Source organism: Natator depressus, chromosome 2 (assembly GCF_965152275.1).
Source record: "Natator depressus isolate rNatDep1 chromosome 2, rNatDep2.hap1, whole genome shotgun sequence".
NCBI classification, from domain to species: Eukaryota; Metazoa; Chordata; order Testudines; family Cheloniidae; genus Natator; species Natator depressus.
The window spans coordinates 193,884,412-193,907,858 of NC_134235.1; the positions used below are offsets into that span (position 1 = coordinate 193,884,412).

Genomic DNA, 23,447 nt, shown 5'->3' on the forward strand with positions numbered 1-23,447 from the left:
TGTTCTATATAACTGCTCCAATTCCGAGTAAAGTCTCAAAAATATTATGAATAAGGAAATACAAAAACTTTCCTGAGCCTGTCCCCTCTGCGTGTGCGTCAGAGAAGTAACAGAACTGAGTGGAACTGCAGGGACCAGAGGCAGACTTCATAGCAAACGGGACTGTGCTACCATCTGTACACAATCAGCTCTGTAGGAGTCAGCAGATCTAGTCGGAAGAGGGTCTAACTGGGAGTGGTAGGACACGTAAAGAAGCAAAGGCAAATTCACAGTTGTGATTTTTCAGATGAACAGATCACCGCAGAACAATACACTTTTAATCAGTACCCAATACATTCTGAAGTGTTCTTCCACCATCACTCTGGTTGGTCCCTACCGCCTCTCTGAGATTGCTGCACTTCCTGGGAGATGGTGAGGGCTGGTAGCTCGTAAGTGAGCAGGCAGCACAGAGGGGATAGTTCTATTGAAGCATAAAAGCATTTTTCACCTGTAACAAATACTGCATTTCACTACTGTTTCCTGACAGCATGCAACGGGGTGTGAGGCTCACATTTGAGAGCATTCTAGTTTTGGGCGGTCACTTCAGTGAAAAATCATAATCTGATACAGTGACTGTATTTTGATTATGTGTGCTTTTCATCTTTTGTTGATCTAAATATCTCTGTTCCCATAAAGCTTTGCTACAGATGCACACGTTGAGCTTGCTCATGCCTCCATTTCAAGTCAGTGGGATTTTTGCCTCTGACTTTAATAGGGGAAGGATCTGAACCTATGCTATTTCATTTTTCTCTTGGTGTGTAAGGACCCAGCTCCACAGAGACTAAAGTTATCCCAGTTTTTCCCCCTTCACATCCTTTGCCATCAAAGACCTTCTGTCCTGGTGACTCTTACTGGTCTTGAAGGCACACCAGCACCCACTCCCTCAAGCTGGTAGAAGGATCTCTAGAGATCAACACAAAAAGTTCTCCATCCCCCAGTGGCTGAGTTTAACACCTCTGCAACTGCTCCTTTCCTTTGCCAGCCTGGGAACTCACTTCCAAGCTTGTGACAGACTGTCTGCAGAGCTGGCCCAACTTCTTCTTCTTCTTCGTTTATAATATTTTCTGCCTGTTCTAAGTTACAGCCTGCTCCTTTACTTGGTCCTGTTCAGCAATCAGAACACTGGGAACCCTGTTGGCTGGGGAAGAGGTTCCTTTTCCTGCCATTGAAAGCATCTTACATTGTTTTACGAGTTGAGGCAGCGTAGATTTCAGTAGGTTTACTCGTGTGTGTAAAACCAGTCAGGCCTGACCCTCAGCAAAGTAGAACGTTCCATTATAGGATGGGGAGGACTCGACATAGCGGAGAAAATGCACAGATAACACATTTAGAATGCTCTGCATTCGATTAGTAAGTGTTGCCAGGGGAAGCTCTATGGTACCACAGTGATGCATTCAGTATGTAGGTGCCAGGCATTTCTTAAGAGATAGAAAGAACTCTTATGCCAATTAAGACAAAACCATTATATGTAAAGGTTTCCTGGATGGCATGGATTAATTTATACAGTTGTTGGGTTAATGAAGAACATGGGTACAAGGATGTAAGTAAAACTGACACAGCCCATCACATACATTCAGGTTACCTATGGTGAAAAACAGTTTATAAAATTTCAGGTTTTACTTTGAAAGAACACACAAAATATAATTGATTAGCTGGCTAAGCTCACATTCATATTCTTTGCCTTCACAATGCTACTTTATCAGGGTTTGACTCCATCTATTTCCTGTACAGCTAGCTTACTTTGTTTAAGAGACTCAACAAAAAAAGATTTACACAAATACAACCTAGCACAGAGAGAATTTTAATTATTTCTATAGCTACAGAAGCTCTTACTCAGAAGCCCTCAAATACTTGGCTGCTGACCAATCTGTGGTTGGTTCTTTCATCTTTGCCTGGCAACAATGTTCCAAATGAGAGGGGAGGAGAATCAAAGGGAATGGCATTAAGAGACCTACAGGGAAGCTTTTCTCTCTCTTTTTAAACCTCCGTAAAAGCCCGAATATGGTATATTTCTGTATAAGGCACCTCCCCTATTTTCTGTCTTAGCCCATAGTCTGGGCATACATCAAAGTATTAAGAATTTGGGCTGAGGGGATGTGTGTGTCAGAATTAAATATATTTTTCTTTGAATTAGAATATGCTCTCAAAATTCCTTTTTAATCAATGATCAAAAGAGGCAAATATAACTGGCAGCAACATGAACAATTCTGATTAATTCATGGTACTTCTAACACTTTGTACACACAAATGCCCTCCAGCATAAATGTTCTTGTTTAAGACAGTGGTGATAGGTCAGATGTCCTGAATCTTTACAGAAGAATGGGTACTAGCCCAATGTATATTTCAGGATTATTAGCAGATTTTAACAAACTACATACTTATATTGCCAATAAGTAAAGGTGGGCAAAGCATCTCTTCCACTTTCATTCCCCATGAATTTATAATACCATGTTTTGCACTTTAGGGACCTTACAGTTTCCTGCAGCTTATTTGTCAATGATTTGTTTTCTTAAATCATTTTTTAAAAATTATAATAAAAGAAGAGATAAAATGAACTGCAAGAGCAAGAATCTCGATACACTTTAACCCAATGGACTGTAGAGAAAACAAACATCTATCACTTAGCAGAGCATGCTGTTTGTTGTGAACAACGTGATTTGCTTTGCTTCTTCTATCGTGGAACTCAGAGCTGGAGAACCCTGTGCAGGTTGTCTGATGTACTCCTCTGTTGGTGCTATTTGGGAACACCGAGCCTCCTTCTATAAAACCTCTAAGGGTGTAACTCCTTCGCTATGAGAACCACAGCGACAACAGTGGTATCCCAATATGACAGTAGCCAATGCTGGTCAGATTTCCAACTTTCTGACTGGCAATTCTTGGATTTCAGTTCTTTTTAATTTGAAGTTGCAAGATAATTTGCAAAATTAAGCCATAGCCCAAGTGTAGAGACCTTTATGCTAGTACCATTCACGCCCCCACCCCCATTCTTCCTCAATAATGCATACGGGTGGGACTCACAGTAGGGTTAAATGACACAGTGCTAAAAATACCTGAACACTGTCTACATTACAGCTTCCATCATAGGTGCCAGGGAGCCGCCCCAGTAGAGCATTATGCACCCAATTTTTGCCAGAATGGCCATGGCGATGCCTTTGTCAGCAGTGCTGTTGACCATGTGACAGAGAAGGGGCACTAAAACACTGGCACAGCAGAAGCTTGGATGTCTCTCTTCTGCAGTGCACCTGAACTTGACTGGAGCAATCAGTTCCCAGATTTCTTTCAAGTGTCTCCTCCCACACCACCTTATGATTAAACCATGGGACAGGTCATCTAAAACATTCTGAACTGTGTGGTACTTGTTCCCTTCATGCAGAACGGAAAAACACAATGGCCTTACATAATCATTACTAAGCCCTTTCTTAAGCAAACTCCTTGTCAAGTAAATATCAAGTTTAGATTCACTGCAGAACACACGGGGAATATCAGTACATTGAAGAGCAACAGATACACTGATATTTTTGTTTTAAGCTGAACCACTGTCTAGAAACATCCTCCCCTAACGTCTTTAATATTGTTTAGATTCCGGAGTGCAGCCAAGTGTTTTAATTGTCACACTGCAGTGAAATGCCACTTGCAGCCATAAATAAAGTTCTTATGCAAAGGATTAAAGCATCCTTTGTTTTAAGGAATATTTTTATCTTCAAATATCTGGATTCCTCATGAAGGAAGAACAAATAGCAAAAAAACATGTTACACAAAAGGAAAAGGAACACATTCAGAAAGCTAAATTTACAAAGCTCTCACTGCTGTTAAGCAGTCTCTTTTAAACAGATTTATAAAGGCAGTCTTGACTTTCTTTCAATAATATTGTTTTCACTTTTTTTAACCGGTTTGATAGACAGTTCGAATTCCTGGAAACAGAAGCCACAGCAGGTGCTCTCGCAAAAATCCAGCAGTGGCATGTCCAAATAATTGTCAGTTAGCACCTATTATTTTGCACACAAGAATGCCTGCTTAGTGTCACTGCATGAGTTTTACAACACGCAAAATAAGAATGATAATTTTAGGGATTAGAGCTGAGAAATTCTTACTTCTTGTACCAAAGGAATGAAGACAGATTGAACTTTCCTTCTCACCTACAGACAACAATAGATAGAACTATGAAGTGACAGTAATCTCTCCATTTTTAAGGCTGTGACCAATTTTTCAACAAACCTTTTCTCTACTAACTTTGCCAACATTAAACCAATTTGTGTGGAATTTTTCTGTTCATTTGTGGATAAGCAGAGAGGAAATCCAGACATGGCGACTTGTAAAATAAGAAGCAGTCACTTCCGCAAAGATTTCTGAATTCTTTTTATTTTTAGTAGCATTTTATCTCTACAAGTCTACAATTCTCAGCGAGGACAGATGCTTCTAACTGTTCTCCAAAGCTTGGCATTATTCACTATAATTTTTCTGAGTTTAAAAGAATTCCACAGCCCACACTGGATGCATTTTATGAAGTTCATAGCCACAGTCAAACTGCCAGGGTATAAAGGATTTTAAGAGTTCACAGTGGTAGTTAGTTACCATATAAAGTCCACAAGGCTGATAATTTATAAACTCTAAAGGAACCCTGGGCAGAACTCATGTTATCAGGGCTGAACTAAGGCAAACTGGGACCCTAGGCATGTAAAAAAAAAAAATGTGGGTCCCTGACCTCCACAGCTCCATTCCTAGTGGCACCACCTATATGTGCTACTTGGGCAGGAGTCTCCACAGGGAATGGACCACAGCAGCCCCACAGGGTTTACTGCTCTCGGGCTGGTGGTGAGGGTCCCACAGGGGCCCAACTGCTTGGCTGGTGGCTATGGTAGGGCAACCTAAAGAGTGGCAGCAGGCCAGGGAGGAAGAAAATCAGAGTCTAGCTGTGGTCCCCTTCTTCCTGGTCAATCCAACATGGAGGCAGCAGTGGCAGCAAGGTGATGGACTAGGAAACCCCTTTTCCCTGGGGTACCCAAAGAATAACAGGAGGTCCCAGCCTGCCTCAAAACAAGAATCAGTGGAGTGCCAGGGAAGAGGAAGCCCCCAGCCCACAGGAAGAGGATTAGCAACCGCAGGACAGTGCGGATTGTGAGCCTACTGCTTCTAATCTCCTCCTGCCTAGTGACCCAAAGCTGAGAAGTGGCAGCATCCCCTACTCGCCAGGACAGGGTGGGGGATGAATTTCCATTGTGGAGAGAGGTGGCCACACACGGCAATCCTGCACTCCTGAAAGTTCCACAGAACTGAAGGGCATGTTTCCAGGGCCAAGCATCCTTCTGGCCCTGCAGTTAAAAAGCTCTGCAGGCTTCCCAGATCTGGTGTGTCCCAGTATCCATGGCTCTTGAGGCCTGCAGGGTATATACACCCTGCCTGTAGAACCAGAGAGCAGCCGGACAAACACTCCTGCAGAGTTCACCAACTTTCTAGGAGCAGAGGGGCGTGCAGAGTTGAGTAAATGGCAGAAACTTCAAGGAAACTTCCATATGCCCAGGCAGCACATCCTTGTCTGTTCAGAGGTGGAGCTGCCTGGGAAGGACTCCCTGGCTCATAACTAGTGTGTGTATCCACACACGTAATTATTTGCACTTACATGAGGTTGTGTCAGCATGTGAGAATATACAGGGCAATACTGTTCTGTTTTCCCATAAAATAAGTTTTTCAGAGGCTGGTGGCAGGAGAAGTTGAACAAGTTCACCTCAGATTGGGGAATCCAGTGCCACAAATCAGGCTCTTCCTCCCTCCTTCCCCTGGGAGGGCACACCACCATTGATGCAGGAAAAAACACACCATATCCTGCTGAACTGAATGTAGAAGGAAGACTGGCGTGTTTAGGACAGGCTGCTCCAGACACGGGACTATCCTGGAGTCAGTCAGTCTAGCTGTATAGAGAGGAGCAAAAAACAGCCCATTCACCAGGCTGGGGAAACGTCATGCAGAAAGTTGTGAGGATATGTTTTTCATCTGTTTAGTCTGTGGAAGCAGTGGGGAATCCAAGAAGTGATACACGAAAGACAGAAAGATGTGGCAGGGAGTAAGAGACTGAATGAGATGCACACTGCCCGCACATAAATAACAACAGATTCGACACTCCTTAATAGGGAGGTAAGAATAGAGACCCATAGGAGAGGAAGAGGGAAGTCACCAGGAGCACAAGTGAAGAGAAGAAAAAAGTCATGGTCCCAGGACAGAGAGCTGGTGGAACCCCAACCGAGAGAGGGGGGTGGAGAAAGAGGAGAATCCGCCAAAAGCAACTGGGAAAGAGCACCTGGGAAGGTAAGAGAAGAGCCAGGAAACATTCAAATCACAGAAGCCCCAGGAAGAGACCAAGTGGATGGTCCATAGTGTCAAAAGCAGTAGCAAAGTGGAGGAATACAATTATGGAGGAGTGGCTTCCAGACATGAGGAGGAGATTACATCAATCACAACACCTGAAATTCTTACCGGATCTGAGTTTGTGTTGAGCACCCTACAAAACCTTTATTGTTTAGCTGACCAGATTAGCGTGTATATTTCAACACTATATGTCCCCCCATTAGAATGCAGGTCTATTCCAGCTGTGAAAACATGCCCATGTCCACATTAGACAAGTAACAGTAGACACCATTTGCTGAGTTCCCAAGGCAGAAACAGAAATGGTGTCATGAGAGGAATTGACTCATCGGGCATGCCCTCCAGCTGCCTTCAGCATGCACCATTCCCTTAGGCCACCAGCAAGATTCATTTCCCCTGTTCACAAAACAAGGAAAAAAATAGCTGTGAGTGTGTGTGTGGGAGCAATACATGTGTGGTGCATATTCAGTGTGTGTGCATTATGATCTCAGCAATATGCACGTACAGGCACTGCGTGGTGTGTACATGTAAGTGCAATGTGCATGTAGTACGTGTGGTATGTATGCATCATGCAGATGTATGTGCAGCATTTGTGTATAGAGTGTGTATCCTGTGTACAAATGTAAAACCAAATCAAGGGTTTGAAATACATCCTTATAATTATGGGAAATAGACTACTGCAGGAAAAAAACATGCATTATTAATACACTGCTAAAATGACTGACATTTAACTTAAATAAAAATATGTAATTGCATTCCTATTCAGATTAGATACAGGTAGCGCAGGTTTAGTTAATGTGCTGGGCATTTCACAGACAGAAGATGTGCCACATGATTCTGTGGTTGTTATGGTAATTGTCTTTTTCTTCTTTTTAAGCAGCACATAAAATAGTCACATAAAACCTGCATAAATGTCAAAAGAAAAAGTTATGTCTCTCCACTATATAGAAGCCTGAGCTTATTTTTGACAAATTTCAGGTTTTTTTCCCTTTATTGATAATTTAAGTTTTTTGCTGTAACTCACGTGCAGTTTTGCTGCTTTCCCTTTTTGAGAGGAGCAGAGGAAAGGTGGGCAGATAATGAGGAGGGACGTGCTTTGATAAACTTTTGAAGTATGGCTTGAAGGTTGCCATATTTTCTGTGATATGGTGCATCACTTTCTCAAGAATCAGTCTTTGCTATGTACTTGCAGAGTTAAACATCAATCATTTTGCTATTACTAAGACAAAGACCACTTATATTTTTGTGAAATCTACCAAATAAATTTTCATTCAGTCACTTTGACCATAAGCTAGGAGCATTTGAAAATTTAAGATAAAGCACCAGCTACAAAGTCTACACCTCACAATTTTAAAAATTTTAATAACCTACAGAAACCTCAGGAATATGTGCAACTAGTATAGCCATTAGAGAGAGACACAAAATAGAGAGAGAGCATATCCTCAAAGCTAAGATAGCATTCAATGCTGAGGCAGAGTTAAAATTTGGATTTTAACCAATCAGAATTACAGCTGATGAGCATTCCTATGGAACGAGAGGCCCCAAATAGAAGGGAGGCATCTTAAGAGCTAAGGTTCAGGGGTGAAAAATTAAGATACGTATACTCTCCCCATACCGTTCTGCAGCAATATATTAACCATTTGTCACTTCAACTTCACAATTATAAATCAATTCTCTACCCGTAACTCAGGCAGAATACGCTTGAGACATGTCATACTTTATAAATTACTGTATGCCTTCTGGTGTAAGAAGAACTTAGCTGGGTCTTATCATAACAGTGCTAACAACGACAGGCATGCAGTTGGGAATAAATGGTTCTGCCTTGTGGAGAGACCACACACAATAACGACGAGACAGTCCAGTATGAATGAAAGCCTATAAGCAAGGGGCCAATGAGAGGTGAATCTTGGAAACTGTAGGGAAACCTCAACTTTCCCTTTTTTATGAGCCAGAGAATAATCTCTCTCCCTCTCTCTCTCTGTTTCTCCCATATATCAATGTCACCTAGAAGAGATCCTTCAAAACGGCTTTTGACAAAACAAGAAGAAAAGGTCAGAGCAGTTAATATTCCCCTCAATATGATTTCATTTGAAGTTGTGCATTTGTTAGGGATTCCATGATTAATTACTTTAACTGAAAATTCTCTAAGATAAACTTCTGGCTGAGGCCAAACAAAATACATACAGTATAGCCATCCAACAGAAGGCTTTTCAGGCCCATGGAGGCATTGCATACACTTTGGGGTTTACTAAAGACAAGAATAGTTCTGCTTATCAGAAAACCAGCTGAGAAGATCATTATTTTTCCCCAAAACACATTTTGTTCTTGTCGCAATTTCAGTTTTATTATAAATTACTATAGTGAATAATAATAGTTCATTTGCATTTATAGAGCACCTTTCATCTGAGGATCTCTGATCTCTCTGCAAAAAAATAATTCATCCTCACTGTACTCTGTTGAAGAACATTAGGTCAGTGTTGTTACCCCCATTTGCCAGATGGGGAAACTGAGGCCAAGGGAAGTTAAGTGACTTGCCCGAACAGACAAAGTGAAAATCATTGCAGAGTCAGGAGTCAAACCCCAAAGTTCTATTGGTCCAGTTCCCAGCTCTTGAGTACACTCCCTCACATTTGATTTTAAAATTAAACTTGGCATTTTGCTAAAATTTAATGGTGTTAATTTGAAAGTACTTCTCTATAGTGAATTTTAGCACTACCAGAAGTTTTCTGTATTGACATATGGTGCATTTAAGTGTTGGCTCTGCACCTGCTTCCACCTTTAGGTTCAGCAGATTCCATCATGACAACTTGGGAAAATCTTGATCTAAAGATTTATCATAGAATCATGGACCTTAAGGTCAGAAGGGACCATTATGATCGTCTAGTCTGACCTCCTGCACAACGCAGGCCACAGAATCTCACCCACCCACTCCTGTAACAAACCCCTAACCTATGTCTGAGCTCCTGAAGTCCTCTAATCGTGGTTTATTCATTGTACTCTTTTATCACATCCATGGCATCAGAGGTACAAGCCATCCCAAGGCTATTATATAGTGAACTGTCTTTCTAGGCATCCCCTACGTAGACCCATAAGTGTAGTGTTCATAATGAAACCTCAGTTTCACATTAACAACGGGGGAGGGGGAGGAACAAACTGTTTTCACCACAATTTAAACACATTCGAGTAGATACATAGGGCCAAATTCTGCTCTTCATGCAGCCAGGCTAAAATCAACAGAGCCTGAGGACAGATTCCAGGCTTTGAAAGGGTAACCTTTATTTTCCCTTCTCTTCTCTCACATTATCCATTGCCACGTTACTGGTGACGAAGGTTTCTAAAAGGGTAAGATCATTCTAAGTAATATATCTGTATGGATGCACTAATGTCTGCTCTCTAACTATCCCATTGATTCATTTGTACCAGTAGAACTGTCACAAAACCTGGTTCTATCTCACTCATGACTTCTGTCTGCAACACAGTGCAGTATAAAATACATCTGTAACGCAACAATAGATTGTAAGGTACAGATACATACCAAGATGTCCAGGCAGGCTGCTTTAAGCAGAGTGATCTGATCTGCAATGGTCAAACTTGTAAAGCCAGGCAATCGTTTTGCAAATTCCACTATTTTAATAATGCACTTTGTAGCAAGTTCACTGAATTTGTCCCAAAGCCCAAGGTCCAGTCGAACCCGATGGTCTGCGCTAGAGTTCTGGAAAGAAGAGAAGGCATCATAAATCAGCAATCTCCTGTTCAGTGAAGAGACTGATTTGCTAGTAATATAATAACTCAGTATTTCTGCTAGAAGCGCTTTCTATTAGCATTCCAGGCATTTTCTGAAAAGTTTGCTGTTGTGATGCTGCTGTTTTTAAACTTGGATTAGTCTCCTAAAAATTCTTTGAATGTTTCTGTTACTTATGATTACAGAGGCCATCTGTACACAGAATACAAATGACCTTAAACATTTCCAAATGCCACTATCATCATTCTTCCCTGTCATTATATAATGAGTGCATTGAGACAGACAATTTACATTTGAACCCCTGAAAATAAAATGAACAGCGGATCTTGAATATTGGCTCCTCATCTGGAAAAAGCAGCAAAATATTTTGGAACATAGTTTCACATTCTTAAGGTCTTAGAAAATTAGTTCTACTTAATTTATCTCTCTGTGGCTCTATGAAGGTTTTACAGCTCTCTCAAAACACTGTCCCTCATGAATTGAAGAGTCATTCTTCACATAATGCTACAACTCTCCCTCTGACTATGAAAGCACTATGCACAATGTTGAAGGTAGTACATTCATCTGAGAGTACAGAGTTCAGCATTTTACATCATGTTTGCCTATCAAACTTCGGGTATTATGAAGACATTCTAAAAAGACATATTCCCTCACTAGTTGTGCCTATATTTGAACACACAGATGTACTTTGGATTAAGATGCCTCCTTGCAAGATCCATGTTGAAGTGATGGAGTTTATGTTTTCACAATTTTAAAATCCAAATCTGTGTTGGAGTGGAGAATCAAGTCTGTAACATTTACATGAATCCATACCTCTAATAGTCATCTCTATGTTTAAATGTGCTCTCTTTTTAAAAAGACAGAAACGATACCCCATCATTTCTATTTACAATCTATCCTGCAGAGCTATTAAAATCAACTTGATTTTTTAATGACACAAGAGAAGACAAGAGGAAACGTCTCTATAACTCTAAACATAAAGAATTCCCTTCAAAATGGACCAAAACTAATGGGTTAACAGTCACTGTAATGCCCTTTGAAATATTTCTTGCAGCTACTGAGTATGCAGCCTTCAGATTTATTTTATTTCATCCTCAAGGACCTTGGTGAAATACAGTACATCAGGGGAAAAATAAGATCAAGATGTGCAGTCATTCAGGCTGTAATTAAATTTAATAAGCAGTTTATCCAGTTCATAGAAAGATGGCATAGGACAGAGCTACACAAAGCAGATCCTAAAGCAGGAAATCATTTTACAATAGGGTATCCAGCTGGAAAAAAAGATGTTGCATGAAACCAGCAAATGTGAACAAAGTCTTCATCAGTATCAGATAAGGTTATTTTATCATGCTACACTTCCGGCAAAGGGAATTTTGACATGTCGTCTATTAAAAATAATGCATTGCAGTCTTCACAAGATGTAAATCTAACTCCCCATTATGCAAACTGAAGAGAAGAGGCAGTTAATAAAACACAATAATTTGGTGTTTAATTATACTAGTTGCCAGATTCATAGGCATTGGATCTAAAATTGCGAATGCATTATTTTCCAAATGCTGCAAACAGAAAGCCTTTTAACATTTTATTTGTTAATGAACACAGTGATAAGTCTCATTGAAAACAGCTATGTTTTTAGCAGCAGTCCTGCATAAAATTGATTCTGCATCATCAATGTAGAGGCTGAACAATAAAACACAGGGTTAATAAAATGCCTCTTGGAAATAGAAACTGATTAGCAATGCTTGGGGATCTTCTCTATCCACGCTATGAAAAAACTTCAAACATGAGCAGTTCTGCAGAAGCATGTTTTTTGGGTGCCTTTTCCAAGAGCAGTACATGCATAAGTTTAAGGACTGTGCTTCCTGTAATCCCATTCTAGTGAACATATGGCGGAACCATACTTAATGCTCACTAGTGACATCTTTATCAGTGGCAAAGTCCAACCATGCTATGAAATCCAATTAAATAGTCATTTTTGCCCCATAAGTTGATCCCGTTTTTTCAGTTCATTTTTATTCTCCATTGCAATCCGCTCTATCTCCACATAACAATACAGAACAATGTATTCAGGAAAATATACACCCCGTACTGGAATCCCTACTGTCTTTAAAATCCACTTTACAAATGGAACAAGGCTCATAGGTACCACTATGGTTTAATCAAGGACCCTGGCTATCCTTCCTTAGCAAAAGCAGCAATGCACTAATTCTAATGCAACTGTGGTGATCAAGGAATTCAGCACATACCTTTGCTGAATGCCAGTGTCATGATATATTAATATATTATCTCTGTAACAGTACAGAACAGTTGTCATGTAACTTTAAAGTAGAACAGCTACAAAGAACAAAATACCCAAAGGATACCTATTTGTACGCTCTCAGCTAGCAAAGCACTGTTTGGGACAACCCGAAGCAGGGTCCACAGAGTATTTTCTGTTTAATTTCTCCCTCTATCTTGAGGCTGGATGCAACACAGCTGTAGACTTACAAATAATATCAGTCTCAAGGGATAAGAAGCATAGTTACACTCAATTATATTATGAAGTATGACATCGCTACAGAAATTACTAATGCACTTTCTCTTAGCTGGATGACAGTAATAAAACAGATCTATTTATGATGGACTTTTGAAATCCATTATCTTTAAACTGCTTGCTGATTCTCATCATAAAAAGAGCTACACTTGCCCAGCAAATGTACCTGCTAATTCAAATGACCTGGGGAATTTAATATGAGAGAATTATTCTTCAATTATTGTAAGTAGACTCTTTTTTCTTCTTGTTGTAACTGTTAGCAATGGGGATACCTTATAGAAAGGATGGATATAAAATTGTCTAAAACTTATTTTTCACAAAACACAAACAATTTTTAAAAGGGGAAAATATATTTCCTCCAGGACAGAACACCTAGTATAAAAAGTCTTGGGTTCCTAAATAAACTGCTCCTTGCAGTGCTCAAGAATAAATAAGAATATTCTGATACTTGCACTCCAAATGCTTAGATAGATTTCCTAGGGTTGCATCCCTCTGCAGTGCTTTTTTGGTCTTAGCCATTTTGCCCCTTTGTTTTCTGTTGTTACAGATTCTAGAGCCTTTTGCTCTCGTTAGAAACAAGAATACCAAAATCGGTGTCAAACGCAATGCTACTAAAAATGTAAAAGAATCCTACTGATGGAGCAGAGTTTCCTCTTTCAAGAGGTCCAGGCCAGTAAGCTCACGAGGTCTGAGCAGTTCTACACTTTATTTCAATACGTTAATTAAACATCTCTAGGGTTGCTGTTGTTTTTTAAATTGTGAAGCAGTTTACAGAACCAATCCACCCACTGCACTTGGTAGCAAAACGGTCTTTCACAAGATGTCTAGATTCACTGTTCTACTAAATGATAAATAAGGCCCCCAATTAAAGCATGACTAGGTAATCATCTTGCTGCAATATATTGTTACCATCAATTAAGTGGAGTAAAAAACTTTATGCACTTCTAGCTTTCTTTGGCCTCATAATTTTTCAAACGATGGTTTATTTCTAATTTCTTAGCACTTCTCTGATTTCCATATTTCAATTTCATGTGGCTCATAAAGGACAGCTTATTGTATTACCAAACCCTGCAAATTGATTAATCAACATGGCATGAGCAGCGTACAAATTTTAACCAATTTACAACTCTTCCATTTCTCCCTTCCATCCCAGTAAGGTAAGAACTTTTTTAATCTTTGGCATTAGAAAACTACTAAGCTAAAGAAGTGAGATTGCATTTTGTTCAGAACAGTGATGTTTGTGATCATTCTTATCCCCAAGTTCTATAATCAGGGGCAAGCAGCTGTGAAAGCCCAAACCCAGTGCTTATGGGTCTAACCGTTAAGATATAGGCAGGGGCATGACATAGTAATGATGAGTTAATAAAACAGATTCCCATCTAAAACGCTAAGCTGATAACCAGAGCGTAGTCAGACCAGTGATTTAAACAGTCTACAATTCAGATATAGGGGTGAAGCTGTCTGTGAACCTGAAGACAGTAGTGGTATTAAAGTGGTATTCAATCAGTTTTTATGTATCTATGGCTCAGAGCCTGTGAACGTTTTCCTGCAGTTGCAGGGCCATAAGATCCTGGTTAAGCCAAAACAGCACTCTTGAGGTGGGGGAGTGTAAATAAACAAGACTCTTATTTAATCCAAGAACCATAAACTAGCAGAGCTGCTAGCCACATTCTCTTCATTCAGCCCGGCGTTAGACTTGCTGGGGCCCAGGGCCGAAAGCCGAAGCCCAAGTCCCGTCTCACGGGGCGGAAGCTGACGCCAGGTGGCAGTGCTCTGGTTCGGGCTTGTGCTTTCTGCCCTGGGCCCCAGCGAGTCTAATACCGGCCATGCTGAAGCCTGAGCTCCACCGCATGGGGCTGAAGCCGAAGCCCGAGCAACGTAGCTTTTTTTGCGGGGCCCCCTGTGGCGGGGGGGTTGTGCTGTAATTTTTGTTGTCAGAAAGGGTCACAGTGCAACGACATTTGAGAACCGCTGAGCTAAACAGTCAGTGAATGCCATAAGCATTACAAAACCAGGCAAATAGGGGTTGGTCCTCTGACTCCATATCAGCAACCACTTGACTAGGCCTCCCATGAGGAACGATCAAATCAAGTCTCTAAGTCAAACTAGGTCCAGCTTCACTGGGTTACTCAGCTCAGGGAGGGACTCCCAGCTGGCATCTGAGATCCCTGCTGGCATTGAACCCCGCTGTCTGACTCAGTGGCGGCTCATGCTCGGAGACACCACTGGAGTGGGATGCGGTAGGAGCAGCATTACAGGCAGCACTGAATGAGCAATATTCTCAGATACGGCACCTCTATTTATATTGTTCCAAGAACAAAAAAAATAATATAATTCTACCTTAGCATCCAACTTACAATGCAAAAATACAGGGGCCTCTGTTTATGTTTTGACAACACATTAGCCACACAAAATACCAGTACAATAGAGCTACTGTATCAGCCTAACATAAATCTAACACAACAACATATTCATATCAGATGGATACAGTCTGTTTGCCACACAGTCTGTGAGCATAAAACTCTGGAACGCATTCCTGTCTGAGGACATACATTCCAGCTGTGGACATATGATCAGCTCTGACATGGACAAAACGTGGTTTCCCCTAAGCCCAGAAACGTTTTCCACACGTATCTTTCAGAAATGGCCTTATGTTTACTGAACTGCGAGTCTATTTATGTGCCATTTCGTTTAAGATGACTTAAGTCACAACCTTTCTTTTCGGTAGGAACCTAACACAGGAGATTCACTGAAAAGCCTCCCCACAAATCCCACAGTCTTGATGCCTGAAGTTAAGAACTTCCAATTATGTCACCAGCTGGCTGTTATCAACTTTACAGCCCAGCACAGTGCACCGGTCCCAGGAGAGTTGAACGTGCTTGGCCACTTCAGTAATTCCTGTTATTTAACGGCATGCCTGCATTGATTGTTTTGACTAAGTCTAACACGAGCAGGAGTATGGAGATACTGCCAGAGAAGCACGTAGCTGTATAAGCTTTTTCCAGGACAAACAATTCTATGTTGTTCTCAAAATCAAATGTGTAAAAGGTTTGTGAAAATATTACATTTTTCTTATTTTTCAACCCTGTGCACAATATTTACACTTGCTTTCTTGCAATTTCATTTTGAGATCTTATAAACAGGGATCTAAGAGCTTTAACCTGACTTCCCCCCCACTTGGTAAAGAAAGAAAAAAAAAAAAAGAGTATACTGTACATAGTAAGTCCGTCAATGCCAATTTTCCTTGATTAAGGTTTGAATAATTGAAAAATTTCACGTCTGACAAAGCACTACAGGACAGAGCTTCTCATGCACAGACCCAGGGTGGATCCCTCAATCTTGGCTGCACAGCACAAGTATCGCATCATCTATCCAACCCCTTTGTCCATTTAAGCTGTCTCTGATCTCATGGCCAAACAAGCGAGAACACACGCTCAGTCTTATACAGTGCCTGCTGCAGGGTATTTTGCACCTTCCTCAAACATCTGGTACTTGCCGCTGTTCGTGACAAACCACTGGATTAGATAGAGCACAGGTCAGTTCCAGTACAGAAATTACTATGTTCCTATGACTTTCACGGTGACTTTATCCGTATCGAGCATATCTTTAACTACTGCATTTGAAAAGCTTGACGTGTTTCTTCACTGCCATCTGTATGTGCTGCAGTCTCTTATCCATTTACCAACACACACTACATATAGATGTACACAGGAAAATTCTGAGGGATGAAATCTACCTCTTAACCTTTCTACATAGAATTGTATATATAGTATAAACTATTTGGAGGTGTGGAGGTGGTAGCCTAAATTACAAACTGGCATTTTGGAATTTGGTTTATTTATGAATTAAAATGGAGAACATAACATCTGCATTCTTCCTGGTCCCAATAGCTAATCTTCACTAGTTTTGAGATTGGCATTAGGCAAGATTTGTAGCTATAATCCAGTAATGTTTAAGAGCACCTCATCCATGAGACTTTAGTCTTCTGGAGCCCAAACATGGTTTGTAGCCTTGTGAAGGAATTTAACAAGACACCTCTTGCAAAAACAAATGCATGTGCTTAACTTTACGAATGCAAGTAGTCCCATGGACTATACATCCATTTATTTGCTAGGTCAATACTTTAATCTTTCCATCTTTTAAATTAAGATTGGATGTGTTTTCTAAAAAAAGAGATCCCTTACCTTGTACTGTAACTGGAGTTCTTTGAGATGCATATCCCACTTCAGGATGGGCACTTGCCTGTGCACTCTTGATCGGAGATTTTATTTGCAGTGTCCATGCGCCCTAGATAACCTCATGCTCTGCTGTGAGGGTATATTATGAGGGCAGACCCACTGGTGCTTCAATTCCTTCTCAAAAGTCCAGCAAGAAGACTCTGAGGCACAGGGGAAGGAGGGCGGGTAGTAGAGCACCCCTAGGAACACACATCTCAAAGAACTCCAGTTACTGTACAAAGTAAGTAACCTCTCCTTCTTCTTCAAGTCGTGTCCATATGGGTTCTCCGTTTCAGGGGATTCCCGAGCAGTACCTCAACTACAGATTCAGTACAGACCGTAGAACAGCATCACCGAATGCCGTGTCAGCTCTGGAAGCAGGCACGAGATTCAAGAAATTGATCTACTTTACTGTAATTTTTAGAAAATGTCTAACATATCCATTCCAACACTACTGTCACCTGTGTACCTTTCCAAGTGTGTTCTTTACAAACAGCACTTACCGTAGTGTATTTCCCCAGCTGGCAGAGAGAGGGGAAGGTTTCCTGGTGAGCTTTCCGAATTTTCTCAGTCAGATCATCCAACTCTGCTGTCATTTCATAGTTTTCAGTAAACTCTTGCTTTGAAGGCTCTTTCTTCTTTTTGTTCCTGTCATTTCTGACAGCTAGAGACAAGAAAGGAGGCAGGTCAGGTGTGGTTAATGAGACTACTTCATATTGCTTTCACAGCTCTTCTTAAAATTAGTGCCACAGAATTTTTTTTTTTTTTTTTTACTTTAAACTTTGAAGAAGCTAATTTGGATAGAAAATGTTGCATAAGTGTAGAAGAAAAGTATTTTTGTTTGTTAAAATACTATCAGGAAATATTACACTGAGATGGGCCAATGCACCAATTTCTCATGTACACATACAGAAAGTAAAAGCCAACTTTCCATAGCAAGCTTGAGACCTTCTGGAGGTATCTCATTTTAAATAACGTACTTTAAATTTCTATGGTGTCTGCCCCCTGAGGAGCCCAACCACAGCAGTACCCACATTAATGAAATGTCTCACAATAGCTTTGTGAGGCAAGAGTTAATAACCCTGTATTATTATTATTATTATTATTTTTACAGATGAGGAAATTAATGCACTGAGAGTTGATGTGATTTGCTTAAGCTAACAAAGTCAGTGGCAGAGCTGGGAACAGAACCCACGTCTCCTGGGTCCATGTCCTGTATTTTAACCCTAAAACCATTTCTTCCTCATAGGAAACTCTCTCTCAAAATAGGACTTGTGACGTTCCACTCCATATGTTTCATGGAAATATGCTAATGAGTGTGAATATTATGTAACTGGAATATGCTTCATGTAAAAGGTCGCCTGTAAGGTATCATTACAAAGCTTATGATCTACTGAGTGTGTTCATCCCATTTGTTTGCATGTATTATTTCTATGTCTGGAGTTGGGAGAATAAGATATAAACTTGTGTTACTGATGTAAACATGTTAAGTGGAAGCCATTAAGGGTGCTTCAGAATCAATGACCTGCGAATGGGTTTGTTTACCCACAAGCCTTCCTATGTACCTGTCTTCCAGCTACTAGGTAATGAAGAAGAAGGTCTTACAGGGACATGTGATTATGTCATCTGAACTGCAATCCATCTTAAACATGGTGCTTTTCCATTTAGAAGGAGGAGTGGGGATCCAGAGAGACAAAAGATTCCTGCCTTGTGCCAAAGCTATAAAAGGGGGTGGAATAGAACAAAGGGTGCTGCCAGTCATGGGAAATCCCCGAGTTACCACCTGAGCTGGAACTCACAAGGATTGTACCGGGGAAAGGATTGGGCCCAGACTAAGAAGGAGTCTAGTCTGTGAAAGAAGCTTACTGGAACATCTCTGAGGGTGAGATTTACCTGTATTCAGGTTCTTAAAAGTATTAGGCTTAGACTTGCGTGTTTTGTTTTATTTTGCTTGGTAACTTACTTTGTTCTGTCTGTTATTACTTGAAACCACTTAAATCCTACTTTTATACTTAATAAAATCACTTTTGTTTATTAATTAACCCAGAGTAAGTAATTAATACCTGGGGGAACAAACAGCTGTGCATCTCTCTCTATCAGTGTTACAGAGGGCAGACAATTTATGAGTTTACCCTGTATAAGCTTTATACAGAGTAAAACGGATTTATTTGGGGTTTGAATCCCATTGGGAACTGGGTGTCTCGGTGCTGGAGAAAGGAGCACTTGCTGAGCTGTTTTCAGTTAAGTTCGCAGCTTTGGGGGTGTAGTTCAGACCCTGGGTCTCTGCTGCAGTAGGCTAGCGTATCTGGCTCAACGAGACAGGGCTCTGGAGTCCCAAGCGGACAAAGAAAACGGGCTCAGAGATAGTTTCAGCACATCAAATGACAGTCCCAATGGGTTCTCTGTGACCGAACCCATCACAGTACTATTCAAAAGATATATCTTTTATGAATCCATTGTTTTACAAACAGTATAAACTTAACTCTGTAAAAGCATGTAGACAATGGGCAAATTCTGGTATGGCAGGCATTTTGAAATCAATAGTAAAAATTCCAATTAAAAAAAATCCTTATAGGTTCCAAGGCCAGAAGGGACTATTGTGATTATCTATTCTGACCTCCTGTGTAATACAGGCCATAGAACTTCCCCAAAATAATTCCTAGAGCAGATCTTTTAGAAACATCCAATCTTGATTTAAAAATTGTCAGTGAGGGAGAATCCACCATGTGTCATGACACTTGATAAACTGTTCCAATCATTAATTACTCTCACTGTTAAAAATTTACACCTTATTACCAGGTGAAATTTGTCTGGCTTCTCGTGTCTCTTCTCTGAACCCTCTCCACTTTATCAACATCCCTCTTGAATTATGAGCACCAGAACTGGACACAGTATTCCAGCAGTGGTCTCACCAGGGCCAAAAGAGAGACAAAATAATCTCTTTACTCTTACTTGAGATTTCCTGCTTATGCATCACAGAATTTGGCCAGAGCATCCCAATGGGAGCTGACATTCAAATGATTATCCACCCCAAATCGTTTGCAGAGTCACTGCTTCTCAGGATAGAGTCCCCCATCCTGTAAGTATGCCTACATTCTTTGTTCCTCTTATGTATTTGCTCACATTTTGCCATATTAAAATACATATTATTTGATTGCACCCAGTTTACCAAGTGATCCAAATCATTCTGAATCAGTGACCTGTCCTCTTTATTATTTACCACTCCCTCAATGTTTTTGTCATCTGCAAACTTTATCAGTGAGGATTTTATGGTGTTTCCAAGTCATTGGTTAAAAAGTTAATTAGCCTAGGGCCAAAAACCAATCCCTGCATGACCCCACTGAAAACACATCCACTCAATGACAATTCCACATTTAAAGTTACATTTTGAGACCTATCAGTTAGCCAGTTTTTAATCCATTTAATGTGCGCCATGCTAACTTTATATCATTCTAGTTATTTAATCAAAATGTCATGCGGTACCAAGTCAAACACCTTTCAGAAGTCTATAACGTCAACACTGTCACACCTTTATCAACCAAACTTGCAATCTCCTCAAAAACAGATATCAAGTTAATTTGACAGGTTCTATTTTCCATTAACCCATGCTTATTTGCATTAATTACATTACCCTCCTTTAATTCTTGGTTAATCAAGTCCCATGTCAGCTGCTCCATTATTTTGCTCAGGATCAATGTCAGGCTGACAGGCCTATAATTACCCTGGTCATCACATTTACGCTTTTTAAAAATTTGCACAACATTAACTTTCTACCAGTCTTCTAGAACTTCCCCAGTGCTCCACAACTTATTGAAAATTAACATTAATGGTCCACCGAGCTCCTCAGCCAGATGGAGGATTCTAATGGGAAATAAAAATAAAGCTCTCCCAAACAGGCACACATACATACTAACAGCAATACCAATACATGGCCTAATTCAGCTAGCTTCCCCTATTTTGCATAATATATTCTTGTTGGGAGTAGCAATTAAATGATATGTGTGTGCGCATGAATGCACAAAGGCCCTGTATCAGACTAGGGAGCGTACATACAAAACATGTGAGCCATAATGTACCTCAGTGGCTCTTATCTTGAGGTTCTGAAGTGTGGCATTTCCCAAAACATATAGAAGAGGCCAAGAGAGGATATGCAACTTCTGCCCGATGCGCTCACTGGTTGCTGTAGGTTTCGTGTTTGTTTAGTTCAAAAATTGATATATTTCCGTATTGTTCCAAATTCTTGCATGTTAAAATGATCACAATTCTAAAAGCAATACTTGTTTATTCATGTATAGAAATGACAGAGTAGGTGGTGTAGGAGAGTGAGACTATATATGAAAGAAAGCATAGAGTCAAATATAATAAAGATCTTAAATGAATCAAACTGTACCATAGAATCTCTACAGATAGTAATTCCATGCTTGAAAAAGAAGAATATAGCCGACCATCTGACCAGGATGGTGACTGTGAAATGCTTCAGGAGATTAGAGAGGCTATAAAAATACAAAACTCAATAATAAGAGGGTTTTCAACTATCCCCATATTGACTGGGTACATGTCACTTCAAAATGGGATGAAGAAATGAAGTTTCTTGACACCAAAAATGACTGCTTCTTGGAGCAGCTAATTGTGGAACCCACAAGAGGAGAGGTGATTCTTGATTTAGGCCAAGGTGGAGCACAGGATCTGGTACAAGAGTCAAAAAAGCTGAACTAATTGGTAATAGTGACCATAATATAATTTAACATCCTCGTAGGGGGCGGAAAACACCAAAGAATCTCACCACAATAGCATTTAACTTCAGTAAGGAGAACTATACAAAAATGAAGAAGCTAGTTAAACAGAAATGAAAAGGTAAAGTGAAATGCCTGCAAGCTGTCTGGAAACATTTTAAAAACACAATAGAGGCTCAAATTAATTGTATACCCCAAACTCAAAAACATCAGAAGAGGACCAAAAAAGTGCCACCACAGTTAAAAGCTCTTGTCCTGTCCTGTCCAAATAAAAGGCCAAGGATCTCCTTACATCAAGTGTATGGAGGATGGCTTCCCTATTATCCTGGTGAGGCTTAGGATAAAAGATTGGAAGGTGAAAGAGTTGGTTCACATGAAATACGGAACTCACACTGGGGGTGAACTTTGGGTGTGGTCTAAGAGTGACTACTGTGAACGGAGGATGTGCCATCAGGGCCGCTATCTCCCCTATCCTTCCTGCTGAGGTAATGGTAATCAGGAATGCCGTCTTCATGGAAATGTGAGTTAAAGAACCAGTGTCCATGGGTTCAAAGGGTAATCTAGTAAGTTCTTTTAATACTAGATTGAGGTCCCATTTTGGGGTAGGAAGCTTGGGTTGGGGGAAGAGGTCCACTATGCCTTTGAGAAACCTCTTGGTAATCGGGTGGGAAAAAATTGATGCCTCCTTGGCTCAATAAGCCATGCTAGAGGTACAGAAAGCATGGTGTCTGTGTGCCTGCCAAGGGTCCCAGTAGGGCTACTGAGAGGGTGTGAAGGGACCTAAAGGTATTATGGTTGCCCATACTAGGGAAGCTGCGGATCAGAGGGACGATATGGCTGAGGTTCATACTGGAATTGGGCACCATAGGGTGGGTGAGAAGAGCAGCAGAAGACCACTTCCTCTTACACACTATCTGACTCAGTGGACAAAAATGGGGGTGCATGGCATGATGTTGCCAGCAAGTCTGGAACTCCAGGCTTGCCCCGGTACTGAGTAGAGGCAATTCTGGTGCATCAGACACTGAAAAGTCTGTTGCATACCGAAAGTCCAGCAGTGCCAAAGGCGTCAGTACCAGTGGTGGTTGTCCACGCTGAGATGTCTGCACCAAGGAGTCGGTGATGTGGACCTGATAGTGTAGTCCACCGGTACCTGATATGCTGAAGACAGTACTGACACTGATGTCCATACCACAGGAGCCTTCTCCAGGGTAGATTCTCTGGATTTCTCGTGCCCAGTCGGTATTGATGATTCCTTGCCTGTGCCCACTGGGTCCTTAGACAGCCCAACATTCTCCATCAGGGCAGTACCACGTGAGACCTTGGTACCAGACTTAGATAGCTCAATGCCATCGGTAACAAGATACCGAATGAACTGGAGATTGTTTTCGACTTGGTCGGGGCTTGCTTTGGGGACTCATGGCCCTTTTCTTAGAGGCCTTGTGTGAGTGGCTCATGGGCGTACTTCTTGGGCTCACCTCCTTTAGAAATAGAGGGTTGCGGTGAGGTTTCCCACTGTGTGGGGTCTTGGAGCAGCTGAAGGTGGTTGAAAGGCCACCTCCATTAGGAGAAGCTTGAGTCTCAGTTCTCTCTCCTTTCTGGATCTAGGCTTCACAGTTGTTGGCACAAACTATACTTCTGTGGTATGTGGTTCTCTCCCAGACAGCAGACACACTGCGAGGAATAGATTCCTTGCAACTGAGACACTTCTAGAAGCCTGGTTAAATGGACATACCCAGTCCGAAGGGGTCTCAGACGGGGGGAGGGAGGAAGGGAGAGAATGGAAGAAAAATGAAGTCTAAAATAAAGTTTGGGTTTTGTTTTTGTTT

General features: G+C 40.9%; 1 protein-coding gene across 2 annotated transcripts in view; it reads right to left on the reverse strand.

Moving 5' to 3' along the window:
* Nucleotides 1–23,447, reverse strand: part of RARB (retinoic acid receptor beta) — a 497,859-nt gene that overhangs the window by 9,535 nt on the left and 464,877 nt on the right. For both annotated transcript variants that reach the window (XM_074945645.1, XM_074945646.1), the window contains 2 exons: nucleotides 17,392–17,552; nucleotides 9,932–10,108 (listed from right to left, as the gene is read on the reverse strand). In XM_074945645.1, the coding sequence (XP_074801746.1) occupies nucleotides 9,932–10,108; nucleotides 17,392–17,552 (338 nt within the window). The remainder of the gene's footprint in view (nucleotides 1–9,931; nucleotides 10,109–17,391; nucleotides 17,553–23,447) is intronic.